Source organism: Notolepis coatsorum (assembly GCF_963971535.1).
Source record: "Notolepis coatsorum genome assembly, chromosome: 8".
Taxonomy (NCBI): domain Eukaryota; kingdom Metazoa; phylum Chordata; class Actinopteri; order Aulopiformes; family Paralepididae; genus Notolepis; species Notolepis coatsorum.
This window is the reverse complement of record NC_140172.1, coordinates 141558790-141581015: the sequence shown is the minus strand read 5'-3', so window position 1 is coordinate 141581015 and position 22226 is coordinate 141558790. Positions and strand designations below refer to the sequence as shown.

General features: G+C 41.3%; 1 protein-coding gene across 1 annotated transcript in view; it reads right to left on the bottom strand.

Moving 5' to 3' along the window:
* Positions 1-9978: 9978 nt before the first annotated feature.
* The window catches only part of LOC311233057 (adenylosuccinate synthetase isozyme 2-like), a 33252-nt gene continuing 21004 nt past the window's right edge, over positions 9979-22226 (bottom strand). Inside the window, exons 10-13 of the mRNA XM_084319920.1 lie at positions 20269-20393; positions 15127-15224; positions 13199-13348; positions 9979-10828 (exon numbers count right to left, since the gene is read on the bottom strand). Of these exons, the coding sequence (XP_084176046.1) occupies positions 10776-10828; positions 13199-13348; positions 15127-15224; positions 20269-20393 (426 nt within the window). The 3' untranslated portion in view covers positions 9979-10775. The remainder of the gene's footprint in view (positions 10829-13198; positions 13349-15126; positions 15225-20268; positions 20394-22226) is intronic.

Genomic DNA, 22226 nt, shown 5'->3' with positions numbered 1-22226 from the left:
GGATCAAAGATACCAGGTGGATCAAAGATACCAGGTGGATCAAAGAGACCAGGTGGATCAAAGAGACCAGGAGGAGGTGGATCAAAGAGACCAGGTGGATCAAAGAGACCAGGAGGAGGTGGATCAAAGAGACCAGGTGGATCAAAGAGACCAGACGGCATCCAGACGGCATCCAGACGGCATCCATTATGTCACAATACCCCCTAGAGAGAAACAGTACATCTCTGAGGATGTCTCACTGCCATTTTATTTATTTTCTAACACATATAGTCGCAGTAATAATCAATAAAGTAGGAACTCTCAACAACACTGCCACGTGTTGAATCATTGCTGTGTACAGTCTCTAAACACTACAATTCAGTACAATGAAAATCATTGCATACTTGTTGCATATTTTAACAGGCGGTATTTTGGTATAAAATTACACAAAACGTTAGAGCTGTTGTTGTTGTGAAAATAATGACTAAAGCTCTTTGATGTCTATTCCCCTGGATATCAACACAATCAAGCCCTTTCAGATAAACAATCCGCTTCCTCTGAGATATTGCATAATACATACAGGCTACTCTGATTGGCCCATCGTCACATCTAGCTGCTCTGATTGGCCCTGTTCCAAGACAAATAACAAGGACACACACAGTGTCATGGATGCAAAGCATTCTTTCATAGACTGAACTGGTCTTGGACCATGCCTGTGAGCCGCCACTAGGGGGCAGAGTGGCTAAGTGTGAGCGAGTGAGTTAGTGACATTGCCAGTCATTAAAAAAAACGTCTAGTGTACTCATAGCAGCGGGAAGTCGGGGTGCTGAGGGAGCGGCTATGACAAAATAAATGTCACATTATTATATAATAGTATTTTGGTGCCGAAACCCGGGAGATATGAGCATTTTGGATCGCTCTAGAATGGGTGAAGACGAACGTCGGACTGAAATCGAAAGAATGACGAAAGTGGGGCACAATCAGAGGTGTTACTACACAAGTTTTGAATGAGAAGAATACATTCAGACACTAGATGTTAAAGGTGCTATAGGTAACATTCAGACACTAGATGTTAAAGGTGATATAGATAACATTCAGACACTAGATGTTAAAGGTGCTATAGGTAACATTCAGCCACTAGATGTTAAAGGTGATATAGATAACATTCAGACACTAGATGTTAAAGGTGATATAGATAACATTCAGACACTAGATGTTAAAGGTGCTATGGGTAACATTCAGACACTAGATGTTAAAGGTGCTATAGGTAACATTCAGCCACTAGATGTTAAAGGTGATATAGATAACATTCAGACACTAGATGTTAAAGGTGATATAGATAACATTCAGACACTAGATGTTAAAGTGCTGTATAGATAACATTCAGACACTAGATGTTAAAGGTGCTATAGGTAACATTCAGACACTAGATGTTAAAGGTGCTATAGATAACATTCAGCCACTAGATGTTAAAGGTGCTATAGGTAACATGCAGCCACTAGATGTTAAAGGTGATATAGATAACATTCAGACACTAGATGTTAAAGGTGATATAGATAACATTCAGACACTAGATGTTAAAGTGCTGTATAGATAACTTTCAGACACTAGATGTTAAAGGTGATATAGATAACATTCAGACACTAGATGTTAAAGGTGATATAGATAACATTCAGACACTAGATGTTAAAGTGCTGTATAGATAACTTTCAGACACTAGATGTTAAAGGTGATATAGATAACAACATTCAGCCACTAGATGTTAAAGGTGCTATAGGTAACATTCAGCCACTAGATCAGTGGTTTCCAAACTGTGGTCCACAGACCACTGGTGGTCCGCGAGGGTATTGCAGGTGGTCCGTGGGAAAAAAGCTCATTATGGGTAAATAGTGGCACTTGTGCGTGACGACAGTTTTACCGACACACCTGCTCCTCTGCTCTGCACTTAACCGCGTAAAAGCAGTGGCTCCGGGGGCAAAATCTATTCACTGCTGCATCCACAGGGAGGCTCTAGCTGCCAAAAAAATGCCTGAATAATAATAATAATAATAATGAATCGATAATGGGGAAAAGCAATATTTTTATTCCACACCTTTCTAAAAGCTCTGTGGATGTTTTTTTACACTACATAAACATGTTATCTATACCACCTTTAATGGTGTGTCAGTTCCCTGTAGTGCTCCAGTGAGCCTCATGCTACCAGGGCCTTGGCTCAGCAACAGACACAATGTTGACGTTATTACTTCCATTCCATTATTGTTTACCAATCTACGGCACATCAAAATGTCGGCTGTGGAATGGGCATATTAAATGGATCAGGCCCCAGAGAAGACACTTCAAGTGTCTGACATACAGCTGACCAAACAGTACCAGTCCAGGGTCAGAGTGCTGTTCAAACACCAGCAGAGTTCCATACAGGGGTCCCAAAGAATGGACCCCAATAAGAACAGTTTAACTTCACTATTATTTAATTCACTGACTAGAATATAGTCAGTCAGAGAATGTTCTAGATTGTTTTATAACAATAGAAATTGATAATAATAATAATAATAATAATAATAATAATAATAATAATAATAATAATAATAATAATAATAATAATAATAATAATAATAACAGATCGTTTTACCCTAAGGGGCGTGGCTAGTGAGACAAACAACAGACAAGTTGAGACTCAGCCCCCCTCCTGACCACCTCCTAGTTGAGACTCAGCCCCCCTCAGGACCACCTCCTAGTTGAGACTCAGCCCCCCTCTGGACCACCCCCTAGTTGAGACTCAGCCCCCTCCTGACAACCCCCTAGCTGAGACTCAGCCCCCCTCCTGACCACCTCCTAGTTGAGACTCAGCCCCCCTCAGGACCACCTCCTAGTTGAGACTCAGCCCCCCTCTGGACCACCTCCTAGTTGAGACTCAGCCCCCTCCTGACAACCCCCTAGCTGAGACTCAGCCCCCCTCAGGACCACCTCCTAGTTGAGACTCAGCCCCCCTCTGGACCACCTCCTAGTTGAGACTCAGCCCCCCTCCTGAGTCCTGACCACCTCCTAGTTGAGACTCAGCCCCCCTCTGGACCACCTCCTAGTTGAGACTCAGCCCCCCTCCTGACCACCTCCTAGTTGAGACTCAGCCCCCCTCAGGACCACCTCCTAGTTGAGACTCAGCCCCCCTCTGGACCACCTCCTAGTTGAGACTCAGCCCCCCTCCTGAGTCCTGACCACCTCCTAGTTGAGACTCAGCCCCCCTCTGGACCACCTCCTAGTTGAGACTCAGCCCCCCTCAGGACCACCTCCTAGTTGAGACTCAGCCCCCCTCTGGACCACCTCCTAGTTGAGACTCAGCCCCCCTCAGGACCACCTCCTAGTTGAGACTCAGCCCCCCTCTGGACCACCCCCTAGTTGAGACTCAGAACCATTTTGTTTGAAAGTACTGGGGAAAGTCCTTTACAGTATATAGTTGCAGACAGGGAATTGTCTCTAATGCATACAGTATATAAACACAAACATTCTCAAAGGGGGGGGGGGGTCACTGGGACAGCAATACTTGATTTCTGGCATAGATAATACAAGAAGCATTCTCACACATTAATTTCTGCTGCAAAGCTGATATTTTTCAACATATTTGTCCACATCTACGGATGGAAACACCATCCAATATATATCCTACTCATGAATTTGATTATATTTATGTTAGAATTAGGAATGAATGGTACAAGTAACAACAGACAGATATATCTACCAGTATATGGATTTGAGGTTTTCTTGTATTTAAGACCATCCAGGCATCGGCTGACGCTTCTATCTTCAACTCCCATCTGCCTCTCACTCAATTCAACACGTAAACAGTGAAGCCATCATTCTCAATGATCTCTTATTAATTATCTCTCAATTATTTCTCAAGAGCTGAGGAAAGACCGCTCGTGCCAAACCTTCTCCCCCCCCCCACCCCACCCCAAACCTGCTGTGTGTACTGTACAAATACATACAACACAAGTCATTCACGCAAAGAGAACATTTAAAGGCAATAATTACAAAATGTAAAAGAAAAACTAAATCTTACTTCTGCCTCCTCAGTTGACGTTGAGTATGGACCCAATTCCAAATATTCTTCCGGTCGCTCCTTACAAATCGTACAGATGTCTGCGTGAATCCGACCTCTGTGGAGTTACAGGTATACGATCCAGAGTAGGAAAAACAAAACAAGGCCAAGAGATTTTTTTTTGGAAAGAAAAGCAATAATTGACAATAATTGCGTACAACGCAAGGGACAGATTTGACAACTAGTCCAGTTGCTACAGTACAAATAGGGGGCGAAACACAAATCGATGGAAACAACGAGCAAATATGGTATAAAAGACGTGAGGAGGGGCTGGTAAAACCCATGGGGGGGGGGGTCAGGAGGGGGAAGTGACGATGAGGAGGCAGATGAAGAGGCAGATGATGGCTCTACTCCTGTTATGAGCACTTTAATTTTCAATTAGGCCTTCTGGTAACTAAGCGTCTTTCTGCCATTTCTGATGATGCAGGGCCTTTCTGCAGCCGGGGAATTGATTGGGTTGCAGACGTCTGCAATTTCTGTTTCCCTTTAATTGAAGGTGCTTCTCTTTCAACGGTGTGGTGAAAACAGCAGAAAACAGAGGCCGCGTGGCAGCGGAAGAGTTACGAGGAAGAGGAGGAGTTACCAGGAAGAGGAAGAGTTACGAGGAAGAGGAGGACGAGGCCGCAGTCAGGGCTCAGGGTGAAGAGAGACACGGGATTACAGTCGTGTAATAATAAATAGAAAGAAACTGTGTTTTATACTTACATTACAATTAGGGCTGCCAATCCATCAACATATTTTATCATGATTAATCGCATGATTGTTCAAGTTGTGTTTTATTTGTCACATATAAGGTACACTGTAAAAAATAAAAATAAATCACAGGAAATTCCCTGTATTATTTTACAGATTACCTTTGTTTTTCTACTTTAAGTGTAAATACCATAGAAATACAGTAAATTACCTTTTATCAAAATATTAACCATTACATAAAGGTTGTAATCTGTAAATGTATTTGATTTTACTGTAATTTGACAGTAAGTATTTGGAAACCATTGATGCCAGACATTTACCGTTTTCTTGCAGCTTTTTTTTTCTTACAGTGTACATGTACATTACAGTGAAATGCTTGGTTATGTATGACCCTCCTGAGACTGTGCTTCATACACAATGAGGTAGAGATGTAGTGCAAATCTTTTAGTAATATATTATATATATATAAAAAAGTTTAAAAGTGTTTAAAGAAAGAAGCATTTTGTATAAAAGTATTCTGTACTCCTGTATGACAACTAATAAAGAAACTTAAAGTGTCTAAAGTGAATGTTAAAGGTGAGTGTTTAAAGTGAGTGTGTGCTTGTGTGGATGTGTGTGCAATGAATGTAGAATGGATGGGTTAGTGTTGCATAGAGTCAATGAGCATCCTGATGGCCTGGGGATAGAAGCTCCTTCTGAGTCTCTCTGTGAGACTCCGGTAGTGTTTGCCTGACCACAGCAGGACCGCAGCAGGGCCAAGAGGCAGTTGTTTGGGTGGCTAGACTAGAGTCTTGTCCATAGTTAACTGCTATTAATCACATATTAATCGCACATTTCTTATCTGTTCAAAATGTACCTTAAAGGGATATATTTCAAATTTAGACAACACTCTTATTAGATTAGATTAATTAGAGTAGATTAAAATGTATTATCATCATACAGCACAAGTACTGTACAGTGCACCAAAAAGAAGTCTGGCATCCAACCAGAGTGCAAATATAACACAGTAATGTGCAATAGTAATATACAATGTACATGTGGTTAAACTTGGTATAAAATATATAAATTAGTACTACTGAGTAATAGTGCTAATCAGATAATCAAGTACTAGGTAGTAGTATAGATATAGTAGCATAGTACATAGTAGATAGTAGTATAGACATAGTAGCATAGTATATAATAGATAGTAGTATATAGTTGCAAAGTACATAATAGTAAAAATAATAAAATATGTAAGAAAGTACTTTTTTGTGTGCAAATGAATCAATAAGAACATACAGGACGACAGTGGCTCGGGAGGTAGAGCAGTCGTCTGGTTATCCGGAGGTTCCCGGTTCGATTCCCGCTCCGCCCGGGCAGCGTGTCTAAGTGTCCTTGAGCAAGACACTTAACCCCTATTGCTCCCGATTAGCAGGTTGGCACCCCTCCACCATTGGTGTGTGAATGTGTGAGTGAATGGGTAAAATGTGAGGAACAAATTGTAAAGTGCTTTGGATAAAAGCGCTATATAAATGTAGCCATTTACCATTTACAGGAATTCAATTTTGACAATTTAGACTCGACCATTAAATGACATCCTTATTGAACATGATCCATTAAATGACATCCTTATTGAACATGATCCATTAAATGACATCCTTATTGAACATGATCCATAAAATTACGTCCTTATTGAACATGATCCATTAAATTACATCCTTATTGAACATGATCCATTAAGTTACATCCTTATTGAACATAATACTTTTGTGCCTCTGTCTCTGATTAGAAGGGAGAGGCTCGCTGTGAAACTTTAGAATGTGAAACTTTAGAACATGAAACTTTCTATAGAAGTACGGTTGAGAGTGTCCTTACCAGCTCAATGGTCTGGTATGGAAACTGCACTGCTAAGGAGAGGAAGGCACTCCAGCGAGTGATTAAAACTGCTCAGTACATCTCAGGAGCAGCCTTCCCCTCACTACAGGACATTTACTCACCAGGAGAGCACATAACATAATTAAGTACACACCCCCAGCAGACTCTTCAACCTCCTGCCATCAGCCAGGACTACGACAGTCTCCACCCACAGGCCATCAGGCTTGTGAATGCCAGCTCCCCCACCCAGCCCCCCCGTCGCCGCCATTTATATTGTAAACACTGAATCGGAACGTGCAATGTTACTCACTGTGCCTTGTATATATTATATTTATCTATTTGTACCTTATTTTTTAGCACTTGCTTGTATTTAAATATGTTTTAGTTAAGTATTGTGTGATTTTGTGTGAAGGGCGGACTAGCAAAGTAAGATTTTCATTGTATGGCAAACTGTCTGTTTAACTGTGCATATGACAATAAACAATCTTGAATCTTTAGAACGTGAAACTTTAGAAAGTGAAGGTTTTAGAACATGAAACTTTAGAATGTGAAACATTAGAACGTGAAGCTTTAGAATGTGAAACTTTAGAAAGTGATATCTCTGATACACTGGACTCTCACCCACAGGAAACAGCATGTCTACGTTAAGATGTGTTTTGGAGAAGAAGAAAAAAAACGACACCTTGTGACGACACACCGCTGATCGACCGATGTGCGGAAGAATCCACTCTATACTTTAATCTAATCCCTGCGAAAACTGAGAGGTTTTTAAACCGTGAGAGAGGAAGCTGAGATGAGCGAGAAGAACCAGCTAAAGACGTTAGAAGCTGATGACTTTAAGATGTTTGTTAGGAGGCATTGTGTAGATAACACAGTATATAGGATGTGTGTTAGGGAGGCGTTGTCTAGATAACAGTATATAGGATGTGTGTTAGGGAGGCGTTGTGTAGATAACAGTATATAGGATGTGTGTTAGGGAGGCGTTGTGTAGATAACAGTATATAGGATGTGTGTTAGGGAGGCGTTGTGTAGATAACAGTATATAGGATGTGTGTTAGGAGGCGTTGTGTAGATAACAGTATATAGGATGTGTGTTAGGGAGGCGTTGTGTAGATAACAGTATATAGGATGTGTGTTAGGAGGCGTTGTGTAGATAACACAGTATATAGGATGTGTTAGGGAGGTGTTGTGTAGATAACACAGTATATAGGATGTGTAGATAACACAGTATACAGTAGGATGTGTGTAGATAACACAGTATACAGTAGGATGTGTTAGGATGTGTGTAGATAACACAGTATACAGTAGGATGTGTGTAGATAACACAGTATACAGTAGGATGTGTTAGGGTGTGTGTAGATAACACAGTATACAGTAGGATGTGTGTTAGGGAGGCGTTGTGTAGAATAACAATGAACAAGGACCCAGCTACATTGCTTTGATTGATTGAAAATTGTATTAACAGATTGCAGAATGGGTACAATACAGTACAATACACACAATAAAGGGGATGCAGACCAGAGAAAGACTTTCGTCTTGTTTACATCAGGGTCCCCCAAAACTGAACGTGCCGACTCTCTAATAAACTACACACCCGCCAGAACACTGCGATCATCAGACGCAGGTCTATTAGAGGTCACCAGAAAGAGTCGTGAGATCGGTGATGCAGCCTTTGTAAACTACAGCCCAAAACTGTGGAACACATTACCAAACAATATTAGGGAAGCCAATACGTTAGAAATGTTTAAAAGGCAGCTTAAAACCTCTTTACCAAAGCATTTTACTGACTTTACACTATTGTACTGCACTATTTCTCTATGTTTTATTCCCCATGTTTTTATACCCTTTTATGTTTTTATTCTCTTTTATTTTATATATCCCAAGGCTGGACATCCGTACTAGTCAATTACTGTTTTGCCACAGATAGGCAGGACGTTTTGGGACCGTGAGCAGGAAATGTGAAAGGCTTTACAGACCAAGTCTTGGTGTCTTTATTATTTTTATTCCCTCCGTTTTATTCTCTTATTACTTTTTAATTATTCATAATTTGACTGTCTATTCTATTCTACTATTTTATTGCACTGCAATATTTTACTCTTGTCTATTGCTTTTTATTACAGGTTCGAAACTGTCAGGTATTAAACTGTGTGGGTATCAAGCAAGAAAGACAGGCTTTAAAACTGTGTAGGACCCAGGCCTAGAACTGCGCCCTGAGGGGGAGGTTTGCCCTGAGTGAGAGGTTCGAAGGGTCAAAGTGGGTATCAAACAAGAGGGAAGACTGTCAGGTTTTAAACTGTGGATACCAAACAGAAGGTAAAGACGACTTTGAAAGAACTATTTTATTGCACTGTAAAAAACTGATTTTATAGTATGTTTGCACTCATTTCATCATTCATGAGTTTTTATTCTAGTAAAACCGAATCAAACCATAAACAAGGTGGCCTGTTGGGATGTTAGATCCTAATGTGAAAAACTGTGATTGTATATGTCTGCTCATTTTACCCTTGCTATTATTTTTATTATTATTATTTTTACTTTTATTTCTATGCCCCACTATCTGCCGGGTGCATACTATGACCTTTATCATGTTTTGTAACAGATTACAGAAATTCAAGAAGCCTATTGGAACGTGAGGTTCTGATATATTATATATATCTGCATTCTTTTATCCCACTTTATGCTTTGTGCTTGCTGCTTGTTTTACACAGATTTTAGGTCTTATTTCTTACTGATGTAAAGCACTTTGAACTGCAATCCCCTGTATGAAAGGTGCTATACAAATAAAGTTATTATTATGTTATATATATTATATTATGTTATGTTACAAAACTGAACCATCAGTTATTCAACCCTTCCAGAATGGCCACCAACGACACATTTACTAGACCTCATCTTTATTTTTTGTGCAGTAACATATTATATATAATAATAGCTCAATCTGTATGCTTTATGTACATATGTGGATTGCATGGAATTAGGTTGCATGTAATACATTTTCTATAAAACTACAGAGGTAAACAAAACAAAAAACAGATACTAGCGTTGACATTCCATATTTATTAATTCTTTCAGAGTAAAACATAATGACTTTCTTCATACAACGGAATGATATGGGTAAACATTTCAAACGACATGATTGCGACATGATTTTCTCTTGGGAATGTTGTAATAGTATCATCTCCCTCTCTACTCTATCAGTCTTCTAGAGGCCAATTCTCATTTCTAAAAATGTTCAATCCGCTCATTTTCCTTAACAGGAGTCTCCATGGGGCACTAAAGAGCTCAACGATCTAATATCATTCAAGCGTTTGATCTCCTTCATCTCAAAGTGTCCGTGACTCCAACCCCCCCCCCCCCCCCCCCCTGAAGCAGTGAGCGACTTCTAGACATGTTTCAAGATCAGACTCTTTAAAGATTGTGTAAAAAATAACTATATGGTGTGTGAGATAAATATCAATAGTAAAATTGAGCTTGGAGAGAAAATAAAATAAAGTGTTACGCTGCTCAATAGTGAAAGCGGCGTTCTACGCTTAGTGACATTCTATAAAAAGATTGATACAGTTTTGGAACGGTTACTGCTGGTGTGTTTAGAGGATTAGAAGTCTAAGGAGCATAATATATGACTGTCGATAAAATTGGCATTCAGTCGCAGGCGATGCAATTAAATGTTAAAGGACTCCACTTCCCTTGAGATCATAATAACTCAAAACTAGATGTTAATATAGGTAGGAGCATATATGACTGTCCATAGAATTGGCATTCAACAGTCGTGGGCGATGAAATTAAATGTTTGAAGGATTCCACTTCCCTCCATCTCGAGAGATCATAACTCAACAACATAAAACAATATGATACATTTATGAAAATATCTACCATTGTAGAATTACAACCTACGAGTTAATTTCGTATTGGAATTCTCCTTTGACAATTTGATCCATTTGAAACAATTATTACAAATTATCACCCTCATAAATACTGGCAACATTTTGTGGAATGCAGCAACCACAACAAGCGACTAGGAATTTCACAAATAACTTTTGCTGGTGTTGTATTGTGTTGTCTTTAGGAAAGTGTGGGTATTTTAACTCAACATCAGGATATCTTATCACGAAACAAAACTCTGGTCCAAGCAGCCGTGGTCCAGCGCTGGAACCGGTCAGAACAGCTTGATGATGCTCTCTCTGGATTTGCCAACTCCAACCCATTTCACTGGAAAGACAGAAGAATTTTAAAATGCATGATAGGAAATCTCAAATGGATGAACAGTTTAACTAGACTTCTCTTCCTTTAGAGAACAGTTTAACTAGACTGCTCTCCGTTAAAGAACAGTTTAACTAGACTTATCTCCGTTAGAGAACAGTTTAACTAGACTGCTCTCCATTAACCTCTTAACAGGTGGGGGCCCAACCTCGGGCCGTCATGCCCGTGCACGGAACGCACGCCGCAGCATTTTGCGAGCGTCTACCAGCTCGGGGCTGCATTTTTCGCTGATCATGTAATATACCGTTCGAAACTTGAATTTGTCGCCTTTCGAACGCCACCTCACTCGACCAATTCTGTGCCTTGGTTCTCTAGTTACATGGCGATATGTCAGGCAGGCGTCTTTTTACAGGCCGTGTGTCAAATGACCATGTCGGACTGTATTATGCTCGAGAACTGACCAATCACCGCTGATGGCGAAAATTATTTGTCAGCGTTGTAGCCAACGAGTGTCCGCTTCCAACGATACCCCATGTGGGGGGGTGCGAATATAGGAAGTAGATGAAAGTTGACGAGCGAAAATTAGTTGTGACTCAATCTTCAGAACACAGAGGTGGATGGCCACAGAGGATTTTGAAGCTTTTCTTTTGGTACACGGTTTTCTAGAACCTTTCTCAAACACTCATTTTTGAACGGATATTTATAAAATTTGGACCTGTACTACATAATACTTCAGGCTATGGAACCACAGTGTTTTCAGCTCATGGAATCTTGCAACCACTAAAGAGAAATGTGAGTACACAAGTTCAAGTTCAACTCAATTTCAAACCTCTGTTACTCTATTTAATTAGCACTCAAAGTGATTCTCCTTTTTTGCATTAGTAACTTCAGAATGTTATCTTTCAAAAGAGACCAGGCTCATCCATTTGCTATAAGTATAAAGCTAAGCTTTGCAAAAAAAGTATGCAGTCCTCAAGTAAAGAATTTCTTTTTTCTTTTCTGCCCACCTGTTAACACTTTCAATGCCAACGACGGGATATCTCGTTTGTTCATGTCGACCGTTCATTGCCAACGATGAGAGATCTCGTTTATTTTTTATTAGCGATTTGAATTCATATTTCATCAATCTAGTCTCACGTTAGTGCTGCAAACTCTCTCTGAGCTCCATTGGGAAAATACCGCCCCCTATCGTCTCTCCCTGTGGTACTGCACCCCTTTGGAATGGATTGAATGAAACACATGGGGGGGAAAGAAATCCTGCTTCCTCATTTTACTTCTCGGGCAAGTCACCCGAGAGGATCGGATTCATTGCCAAGCCCCAGAACAGCGTGGAATACATATTTCCAGTACCCAGCGTTGGATCAATAAACACAATCGATATTTGGAATGGCGATCAGGAATTGGAATAATCTTTTTGGAGAACATCTGATCTGAGGTAAGGAATCTATTTTACCAGTCTTAGGATAATCAGAGCTTTTTTCACAGAGATATCAACATGTGCCCTATGTGTGTGTGTGTGCGTGTGTGTGTGTGTGGTGCTGATCAGGAAATGAGAGAATCGATTTTTCAGCTCGCTTCTATAGCGTGCATAAGTACACATATACTATCGATAATCTAGCGTTTATTTGAAAACGATAGGCCGAAAAATTACAAAAAAAAATTGTGTATTCCAGAATATTCCAGTAAAGGGCGATTATCACAGAATCTTTATATTTTCCTGAAACGTAAAAAAAACAAGTGTTTTTCAAAATGGTATCAAACGGAAATGAACCGATTAAAAACAATCCGTTTCGACAATGTTGACTGCAAACAAGTCATTGATAAGAGACATAATTTAAGACAATAGTTTATGCGTTTGCAAATATGAGAGCTCTATCATTGAAGTGGGTGGTGGCATTCAAGGGGGGTAAGGCGCACTGCATGGCTGGCAATGAAAGTGTTAAGAGGTTAAATAACAGTTTAACTAGACGCTCTCCGTTAGAGAACAGTTTAACTAGACTGCTCTCCGTTAGAGAACAGTTTAACTAGACTGCTCTCCGTTAGAGAACAGTTTAACTAGACGCTCTCCGTTAGAGGACAGTTTAACTAGACTGCTCTCCGTTAGAGAACAGTTTAACTAGACTGCTCTCCGTTAGAGAACAGTTTAACTAGACTGCTCTCCGTTAAAGAACAGTTTCACTAGACTTATCTCCGTTAGAGAACAGTTTAACTAGACTGCTCTCCGTTAGAGAACAGTTTAACTACACTGCTCGCCGTTAGAGAACAGTTTCACTAGACTTATCTCTGTTAGAGAACAGTTTAACTAGACTTATCTCCGTTAGAGAACAGTTTAACTAGACGCTCTCTGTTAATACAACAGTCCTGTGTCGGTTTACTGACCTGGGACCTGTAAGAAGTCTTCTATGAAGCGGATGTACTCCTGGGCCTGGGAGGGCAGCGCCTCGAAGCTCCGGATTCCCTCTGTGCAGCAGTTCCAGCCCGGCAGCGTCTCGTACTTCACCGACACCCGAGCCAAGACGTCCATGTTCGCTGGGACAGAAGCAAACAGTGATGATACATCGAGCAGAGTCCTTTAAATCTCAAAACTCACTTGTATTCCTTAGCGTTCCCTGACTCACTCCGACTATTGCCTGGTTTGTTTTGACGTGTTGTTCTGTTCCTTTGTTTGTCTGTTGGTTGTTTATTTTCTGTTTATTTATACTTTAGGAGTACTTTCTTAGCTACGCGACCCACTGTAAAGCACTTTGGTTGACAAGCGTCATGTTTAAATGTGTTATATAAATACATTTGATTGATTCATTGATTGATTGACTGAACGGACATGTTTACATTTAGTCCTAGCTTTTATCCAAAGAGACTCACAGATTGTGAAACAAGTCAGCAGGAAGGGTACAACTCTTTCAGCCGAGTAACAATGTTCATCAAACAGTGTTGAAACTTGGGTGCTGCAGTGTTGAGTGTATAGTAGTAGAGAGTAGAGACATATTAGTATACTGGGTAGTAATATAGACAAGGAAGATTATTTAGTGGAAGAGTGCATGATAGAAGACAGTAAGGTTAGTCTTTTCCTTTTCTTTTTTTTCCTTTACATTTCAAATATTGATCTTTAGTCGATAGTGAAAGATTGTGGTCGGGTTTCAGCTGTGGTGGGAAGTTCGTTCCACCATTGTGGAGCGAGGACCGAGAATAGGCAGACCCTCCCGGAGCTCGGACAGGAGGGGGTCTGAAACTGGTCTAGCTTCTCTTTGATGACCCCCCCGGAGCTCGAACAGGGGGGGGGGGGGGGGGGGGGGGGGGGTCTGAATGTTGGTCCGATACCAGGAAACAACGTGCCGGAAATCAAAGCGAAGTGACTTGATTTGCTGCATTTCTCTCTCTAATGGAGAACAATGTACACATCTTTTGTCCAGTGACCCCAGACTAAGTCTAAGTCTGTACCGTTCAGCAGAGGCTATGGGCTGGACCGGCACAGACTGATCTAAGTCTAAGTCTGTACCGTTCAGCAGAGGCTATGGGCTGGACCGGTACAGACTGATCTAAGTCTAAGTCTGTACCGTTCAGCAGAGGCTATGGGCTGGACCGGCACAGACTGATCTAAGTCTAAGTCTGTACCGTTCAGCAGAGGCTATGGGCTGGACCGGTACAGACTGATCTAAGTATAAGTCTGTACCGTTCAGTAGAGGCTATGGGCTGGACCGGTACAGACTGATCCAAGTCTAAGTCTGTACCGTTCAGCAGAGGCTATGGGCTGGACCGGTACAGACTGATCCAAGTCTAAGTCTGTACCGTTCAGCAGAGGCTATGGGCTGGACCGGTACAGACTGATCTAAGTCTAAGTCTGTACCGTTCAGCAGAGGCTATGGGCTGGACCGGTACAGACTGATCTAAGTCTAAGTCTGTACCGTTCAGTAGAGGCTATGGGCTGGACCGGCACAGACTGATCTCACAGCGCCTCATCAGCAGTACTGTCCTCACGACTAGAAGGTGTCCCTGTGGAATGTAGAAGTGCAGTGGGCGGCTAACTTCTTGCAGGAAGTAGTTTTGGCGAAGCAGCGTTTGCTTGTGTTTATAGTTGGCCTGAGGAACGGTTGACATGGTACCTAGGGTTGGGTACCGAACTCTGTACTTTTAAGGGTACCGACCGAATTACGTCAGTACGGCGAGGATATAATTAATACTATAGAAATAAATCTCAATTTGGATATTGGCTCCATGTGTTTGAGGTTCTGCAAGCATATTGGTTCTTGAAACAGGCGAACGTGTTTGGATTAAAGACAGGGGGGCGTGGTCACGGAGCTGTCACCTACCTGGGAAGCTTGGCAGTGATTGGCCATCAACCGAGTAGGCCACGCCCACTTTGATCTCCGACAACGTGTCCAGGATGTCGAGCTTCGTCAAAGCGATGCTGTAAAGGGGGAAACATTTAGTCAAATATACAGATGTGGCCAAGAATACTCACTGGCATCCTGTGTTTTGTGGATTTTTAAACGAGGACACAGGTGCGAGTGATCCTCCACTAGGGCCAGAGTGTGTAACCGTGAGTGAGTGAGTGAGTGACATTGGTGATCAGAGGCGATTCAAAACGTGAATCAAGATCTTCCTGTAGTCATGAGAAGGTTGGTTGGTCCTCTCTGACGGGAGAGACGCAATAATCTTATACTACATTATCATTGGTAAGCTACCTCCTTATACTACATCATTATTGGTAAGCTACCTCCTTATACTACATCATTATTGGTAAGCTACCTCCTTATACTACATCATTATTGGTAAGCTACCTCCTTATACTACATCATTATTGGTAAGCTACCTCCTTATACTACATCATTATTGGTAAGCTACCTCCTTATACTACATCATTATTGGTAAGCTACCTCCTTATACTACATCATTATTGGTAAGCTACCTCCTTATACTACATCATTATTGGAATGGAATGTTGGAACCTATGGAACCCGTTCTAGTGACTGGCTGGTCCTTAAAGAAACATGCCAACTATTTGGGAAATTAGCTTACCGGTATTTGCCATCTACCCTGGTCTGTTTTGACAGCTGGGGAATCAGCCAGTGTAGCCTAGTTCCCAACAGTCACGAAATATATATATATTTTTTTTTAAATTATTTTATCAACTGGGCTTTTGAGGTGATGAAATCACTGCGCCCAGGCAGCAGTGGTTCTGCAAAAAATAGTTCCGAGTATATATCTGCTTAGAAAACTAAAATGTCTAATCATTTAAAAAAGAATATTCCTCCGCGTGGTAAATACACAGGTCACAACATGTTTACATGAATGTTTTGGAGTTGTATTTGGAGTGTATTTCGTGACTGTCGGGAACTAAGCTACACTGGCACACCTACTTCCAATGAATGATGCTAGGCTAGCGGTGCGGCTGTTCTCTAAGCCTAATGCATGCACAGAGAAGAAAAGGGTATGCATCTGCTTGTCTAACTCCAGGGTAGATGGCAAATAAGCTAATTTCCCAGAAAGTTGGCATGTTGAATGAATGAATGACTTTATTTCTGCCTTCTTTTACAAAGCAATGTACAGTAGTAGAACACGTATGTGGAGACTGTTGGTTACTGTTGGGATTGCATTTCATTGTCTTGGCTGTCATATAGCACTTCATTGTTTTGTTTGTTTAATTTATTTCTTCTACCGTACGGCTACACAGTATGTGTGGAGTGTTTACATTTGATGTTATAATAAAAGTAAATATGTGTTACAGCTATACAATATTATATTAACAGGTTAAATCAGCATTTTGCTATAATGCCCCTCTAGCTCATGGAATTAACTCCAACAATCCTTGAGCTTGAGACTCTCCCCTCTGATGCAGAGTTGAAAACCTTGATCTCCAACCTTTGTCAATCAAGTTTTACGTGTTTTAATTTATTTGTTATCTTTGCCTCGTGTTGTCTTATTGTTATGATTTTATATGCTGTGTGATTGTATGCTTGTTTCTGTATGTACACTCGACATGACTGTAAATGAGGGAAACTTCAGTTGCCTTTCGAGTTTAAATAAAGGTTTGAAATGTGCTTCCTGCATCTCCTTACTCATAGCTTGCCCCACTTTTCTTGTGCAAACCGCTTCCCCATGATTTGAAAGCCCCCCCCCCCCCCCCTGCTGCGTTCAGATCTCCACAGGTTTTGGTTTTAGATCTAGATGATCTAGATCAGCGGTTCTCAAACTACGGGTCGTGGGGGTCGTGGTCATTGGCAAGTAAAAAAGTAAAATAAAAAATATGCCTCGTTTTATAAATGTGTATTGATAACATAGTGCTGTAATACAATTTTCTAATAAATATGCATGAGCAAGTTGATTTTTTTTTTTGATTTGAAGTCTTTATTTCGAACATGCAATGAATACAACAAACAATAACAAAAAAGAAAAACAACTCAATCTGCATGTTCGAAAAGGAGTAGGAAGAAGTATACACTTATTTAATCCTACCCCTTTTCCACTACTCAAATGAGTGTACTATTTTAAACATAAAAAAGAAAAGAAAAGAAAAGAAAAAAAATATATATATATGTTTGACAATATACAAGTTCAACAATGTGTGCTTTTTTTTTTAATATTCCTTAATTCCACGTTGAAATTACGCGTTACATTAACACATCCTGCGCCAAAAACTAGTTTACTCGTTATTGCCCACCAATCAAATAACGCCAACAACGAGTTTACTCGTTTTTATGATTGTTATTTCCTTTATTAGCTATTGGCATTCATAATTCATCCAGGAAGGCTCCGGGAGCCAGATGGACTCTGTCTGATATTGCAACGCCTCAATACCGCCGCCAGGTGGATTTCGGGCGAGTTGCACTCCACTCTAAACCGGATGTGGCGCTCTGTGCATCGGGGAAAAGTTCCGGCAGAGCTATCTTGTTACGTGGATCCAGACAAACACCTTGAGTGGATTGGATCGCTTTCGAGACGCAAGAATCAATATGCTTTCGGCGATTATTGCGTCGTACAAACGGAAAATGGATCTAGCAGATCGAAATCAAATAATTGGAGTTTTCATAGGAATCATAAACACCCCCCCCCCCCCATCCTTCACACATGATGGAGCATAATGTATAGCGATCATATGCATTTGAATTTTTTAATATAGCGTGTATAGGAACTAAACGCCAATCGATTATGTATAATATGCGTCGGGGCCTATAACTCGCGTTCTAGGAATTACTGCTCTACACACTAAAACATACTTATATTCACGACGGTACTAACACGACAATGTATGAAAGGAAAAATATAACGTTCCCACATCCGGAACGATAGATACCCGATGTTGAATGGGCCATAGTAATGTCGATATAGCTATATTATTTAAAAAGTTATATCCCCAGGGCGGCTAAGTGGCGCAGTGGGCAAGGCGCTTGCCACTAACGCAGGAGATGATGGGTTTGAGCCCAGCTCTCTGCGTTGCTACCGGCTTGGCTGGTCGTTCATACTAACACAATTGGCAGTGTTAGGGGTGGGAAAGCCGGTGGGTGGGGATTGGACGCTGTGGACAGCGACTCCTACAGGTCGGTTGGTGCGCCTGTACAGCAGAATTAGGAAGTATCGGGGGCAGCGTGAGCCTCCCACGCGTTACTCCTCGCCAATGAGATCGCGCTGTTCAGGTGAAAAGATGCGACAGCTGCCTCCTCGTGTACCGGAGGGGACACGTGATGCAAGGCTTGGTCCTCACTGCAGCCGACCAGTGGGAGGCATAGTCTAGCAACGTTCGAGACAGGGGAGGGGAGAATTGAAGGGAGAATTGGCGAGGCGAAATTGGGATGGGAGAAAAATAAGGAGAAAAAGTGGATAAAAAAAATATATTATATCCCTGCAAAGAAGGTGAGCGACTCCATAGGGTTACAGCGCTGGCAGAGAGTGGTATAAGATGGACAAACTGCGTGGCACTGGCAGAACCCCTGATCTCTAAATAAGAATCTGGTCGGCTTAGTGATTCCCCAGCTGTCAAAAAAATTCAAATAGATTTAATGCAGTCAGGCCACTGAACTTAGAAGCAGGCCAGGCCGCGAGTAGCTTATTCCCTGCGGAAGAGTACGTCGCGTGCTTCCGCGTTTTCTCTGATTGGCCATGACGCCCATGTGACCACGGCAGCGCGAGAGAGCTGCAGCGCGGAAATAGGCTGTCTATTGCCTCGCGCTGCAGCGCGGAAATAGGCTGTCTATTGCCATTCTCTAAGACAAACTCTAACCTTAACCAGCTCCTTAACAGCGCCTAAACTTAACCCTTCTAACCTTAACCAACTCCGAAACAATGCCTAACCTTAACCTTAATGCCTAAACTTAACCGGCGAAAGAATGCATGTTAAAAAATAAATAAAAAATTGAAGGGATTCAAACTTGTCACCAACGGACTGCAGGACGGCAGCGCTGCCAGTTGAGCTAAGCTTCGAATGAAAATCATCTGGGATTACAGCTACATAATGCCGCAAGCTCTGCCGCAAGCTCTGCCGCTCCGCTCTGCGGCTGCCGCGCCTGCCGCGGGGTGTGTCACAGCCAATCAGGGAAAACGTGGAAGCACTCGGGCGTACTCTTCCTCTGGGAATAAGCAATAAGCGGCCAGGCCAGTGTTTCTAGTTGCAGCAGCGCAATAGCTAGATAACCTAGGTGGGGAACAACCAGGAGATCACTGCAACTCACACAAGTTGGAGATCTCTCTCTCTCTTGCTCTCACACACACACACACACACACAAAGGGAGCCGCATGTGATTGGTGGAGGCGGGAACCTTACAAAAAACTGTTGTTGCTAATCATTGACACATGCTAGCCTGTAATAATCCCCCTCAGAAAAATCTACTTTGCATTTGATATATTGCAAATATATGCCATCACACACACTGGCATTTAAAGGGTTAGAATTATAAAATGAATATGTGGTGTTATGATCAGGGCTGAAGTTGAATAAAAGATTGTATTTTTTTCAATCTGACATTACAAAAAAAACAGAAAATCCATCAAAATCAGTGTTGTTGCTAATCATACATACTAGCCTGTTTTTTAACAATAATTTGTGATGTCATCACAAACACTGGCATTTAAAGGGTACAAATAAAAAAAAAATCCTTCACCAGAATGCAGGAAATTAAGCCTTTGCAACAAAAAATTTCCTGGTGGGGGACCCCCAGACCCCCCGCTTAAAAGGTGGCCTGACTGGAGCTATATTTTGCACTATATATCCTGGCCTGAATGATTTCCCCAGTCCGGCCCTGGTTAAAAGCCTCCAATGCTTATTAGTGTGTGTGCGTTTGAACGTTTGCATGTTTCAACCATACATTTCCATTTATAAAAAAATTATAATCTTTATATTTTTTTTTACCTCCTATAATAGTGGGGGTCGGGGCTCTGACAGTTATTTGGGGGTCGCGGCCTGAAAAGTTTGGGAACCCCTGCTCTAGTGCGCCATCTACTGAACTGGCTGTTCTTACGCGGTGAAGCCGTTGACCATGTGAGCGTATCGGACAAGGATCAGGTCCAGCCAGCCACAGCGCCTCCTTCTGCCGGTCGTCACGCCAAACTCTCTCCCTTTGGACTGCAGCAAGTCCCCAGTCTCCTGAGCAAACAACGAGACAAAACGTGTCGTCAAAAGTGAACGGGCCTCGTGCAAGAGCGCGGCTTAGTAGAGCTCGTGTCTCACCAGAATCTCAAAGGACAATTTTGTCCTTATCAGACACAAGGGTTAAACGTTCCCTTTAGACACTTTTTAAAACACTCCATATTTTATGTATTCATTACTAACTACTTTTTTTTTTTTTAATTTTTTTTATTATTGCAAAACAAAACTTATTAAAAGTCAGTACTCAACACACAATGTATAATGAAACTTTCAGTAAAGGTGGTTAAAATATATGCAAGTACAGAAACAGGATAAAACAAAAATAGTCAATAATAACATTTTAACCGTATACCGTGTATATCCAGCGAAGTTACAATTATATAAATGTTAGTATATAATATACCCCGAATACCTATTTTCTAAAACCCTACACACATATGCTCCAGCTCAAATCCCCCCCTCCCGGACCCCCTCTTGGATAGTACCTCTATTATCCCTCACTCCTAACCAGACATCACCATTATAGGCTAGCTTTTATTCTCTCCACCACTTCTAACCACATTAACATTTTGGATTCATTGAGCCCTAGAATTCTTGCTGTTGATATTTCTTGATATATCACATCAAGATATGTAAGAAACCACACTTTCCGGCACATTTTTTCCGGTTGAAACCAACGTGATGCAATCAGTTTTTTAGCTACTGTGATACCCGATAAAACCAATCTTTTTAGTTGTGGGTTCACTGCAAACTCAAAAACATCATTCAATAGCAATACCGCGGGGTGTACAGGTATATTCCAAAATACGAGTATTGATAATTGTTGGGACACATCTTCCCAGAATGCCTTAACTGGTGGGCAGTCCCAATACATGTGCATAAATGTTCCTTCGTCCCCATTTGTACATTGGGAGCATTTGGAGTTTTGTATAAGCCCCATTTTGCACAGCCTTATAGGAGTCAAGTATGTCCTGTGAATATAGTTCAGATTGATTTGTTGATGATCCGGGTTCCTTGATGTAAGTCGGACATTTGCCCAGGCTCCTTGCCAATCAAAGTCATTTTCCAGGTCTGGTATATCCCTCCTCCAGACATTGTCTAGTTGAAGGGTTTCGTACGAGGACGTTAGTAATTGTGAATAAAAACCTGATACAAAACCTCCCAATGTATTTCTGTCATAGAAAAATTTGTGGTATCTGTGGTGTTCAATTGGTATGTGTAATGGAACACCGTGAGATCTCATACAAAGTTTTAACTGTATGTAAAAAAGCCATGTGGACTCGGTGAGGTTAAACTTTATGCATATTTCGACATAACTACAGAGGCCCTTGTTATTAAAAATATCCCCTAATGAGTGTATGCCTCTTTCTTCCCATACAGGGAATCTTATAGGTCGTTTTCCCATTAAGAGAGCATTGTTATTGAATATGGGAGTGTGATTATGCCATACTTGATTGTTAGGAAATTTCCTTTGAGTTTCCCGCCATGTCCTGATTGCATGGGTTATTATTGGGCCAAATTCTCGCTCACAATGCTTGATTGAAAGTTTAGTGTATGCTATGTCTTTCAATCTCTGTGGGGCTACTATGTTTTCTTCTAATTCTCTCCAAGATACCAAAGCCTCGGGGTCAAACCATATCTTCTTCAATGGTCTTAATGTGAAGGCATTAAAATATTGTAAAAAATCTGGGACTGCCATGCCACCGTCTGCTTTACTTCTCTGTGCGGTGGATCTTTTTATGCGAGGCGGTTTGTTATTCCAAATAAATTTGTATGTGGAGGTTTGTAATCTTTTCCAGTAGCCCTCTGGAGGAGGTAACGGAAGCATTG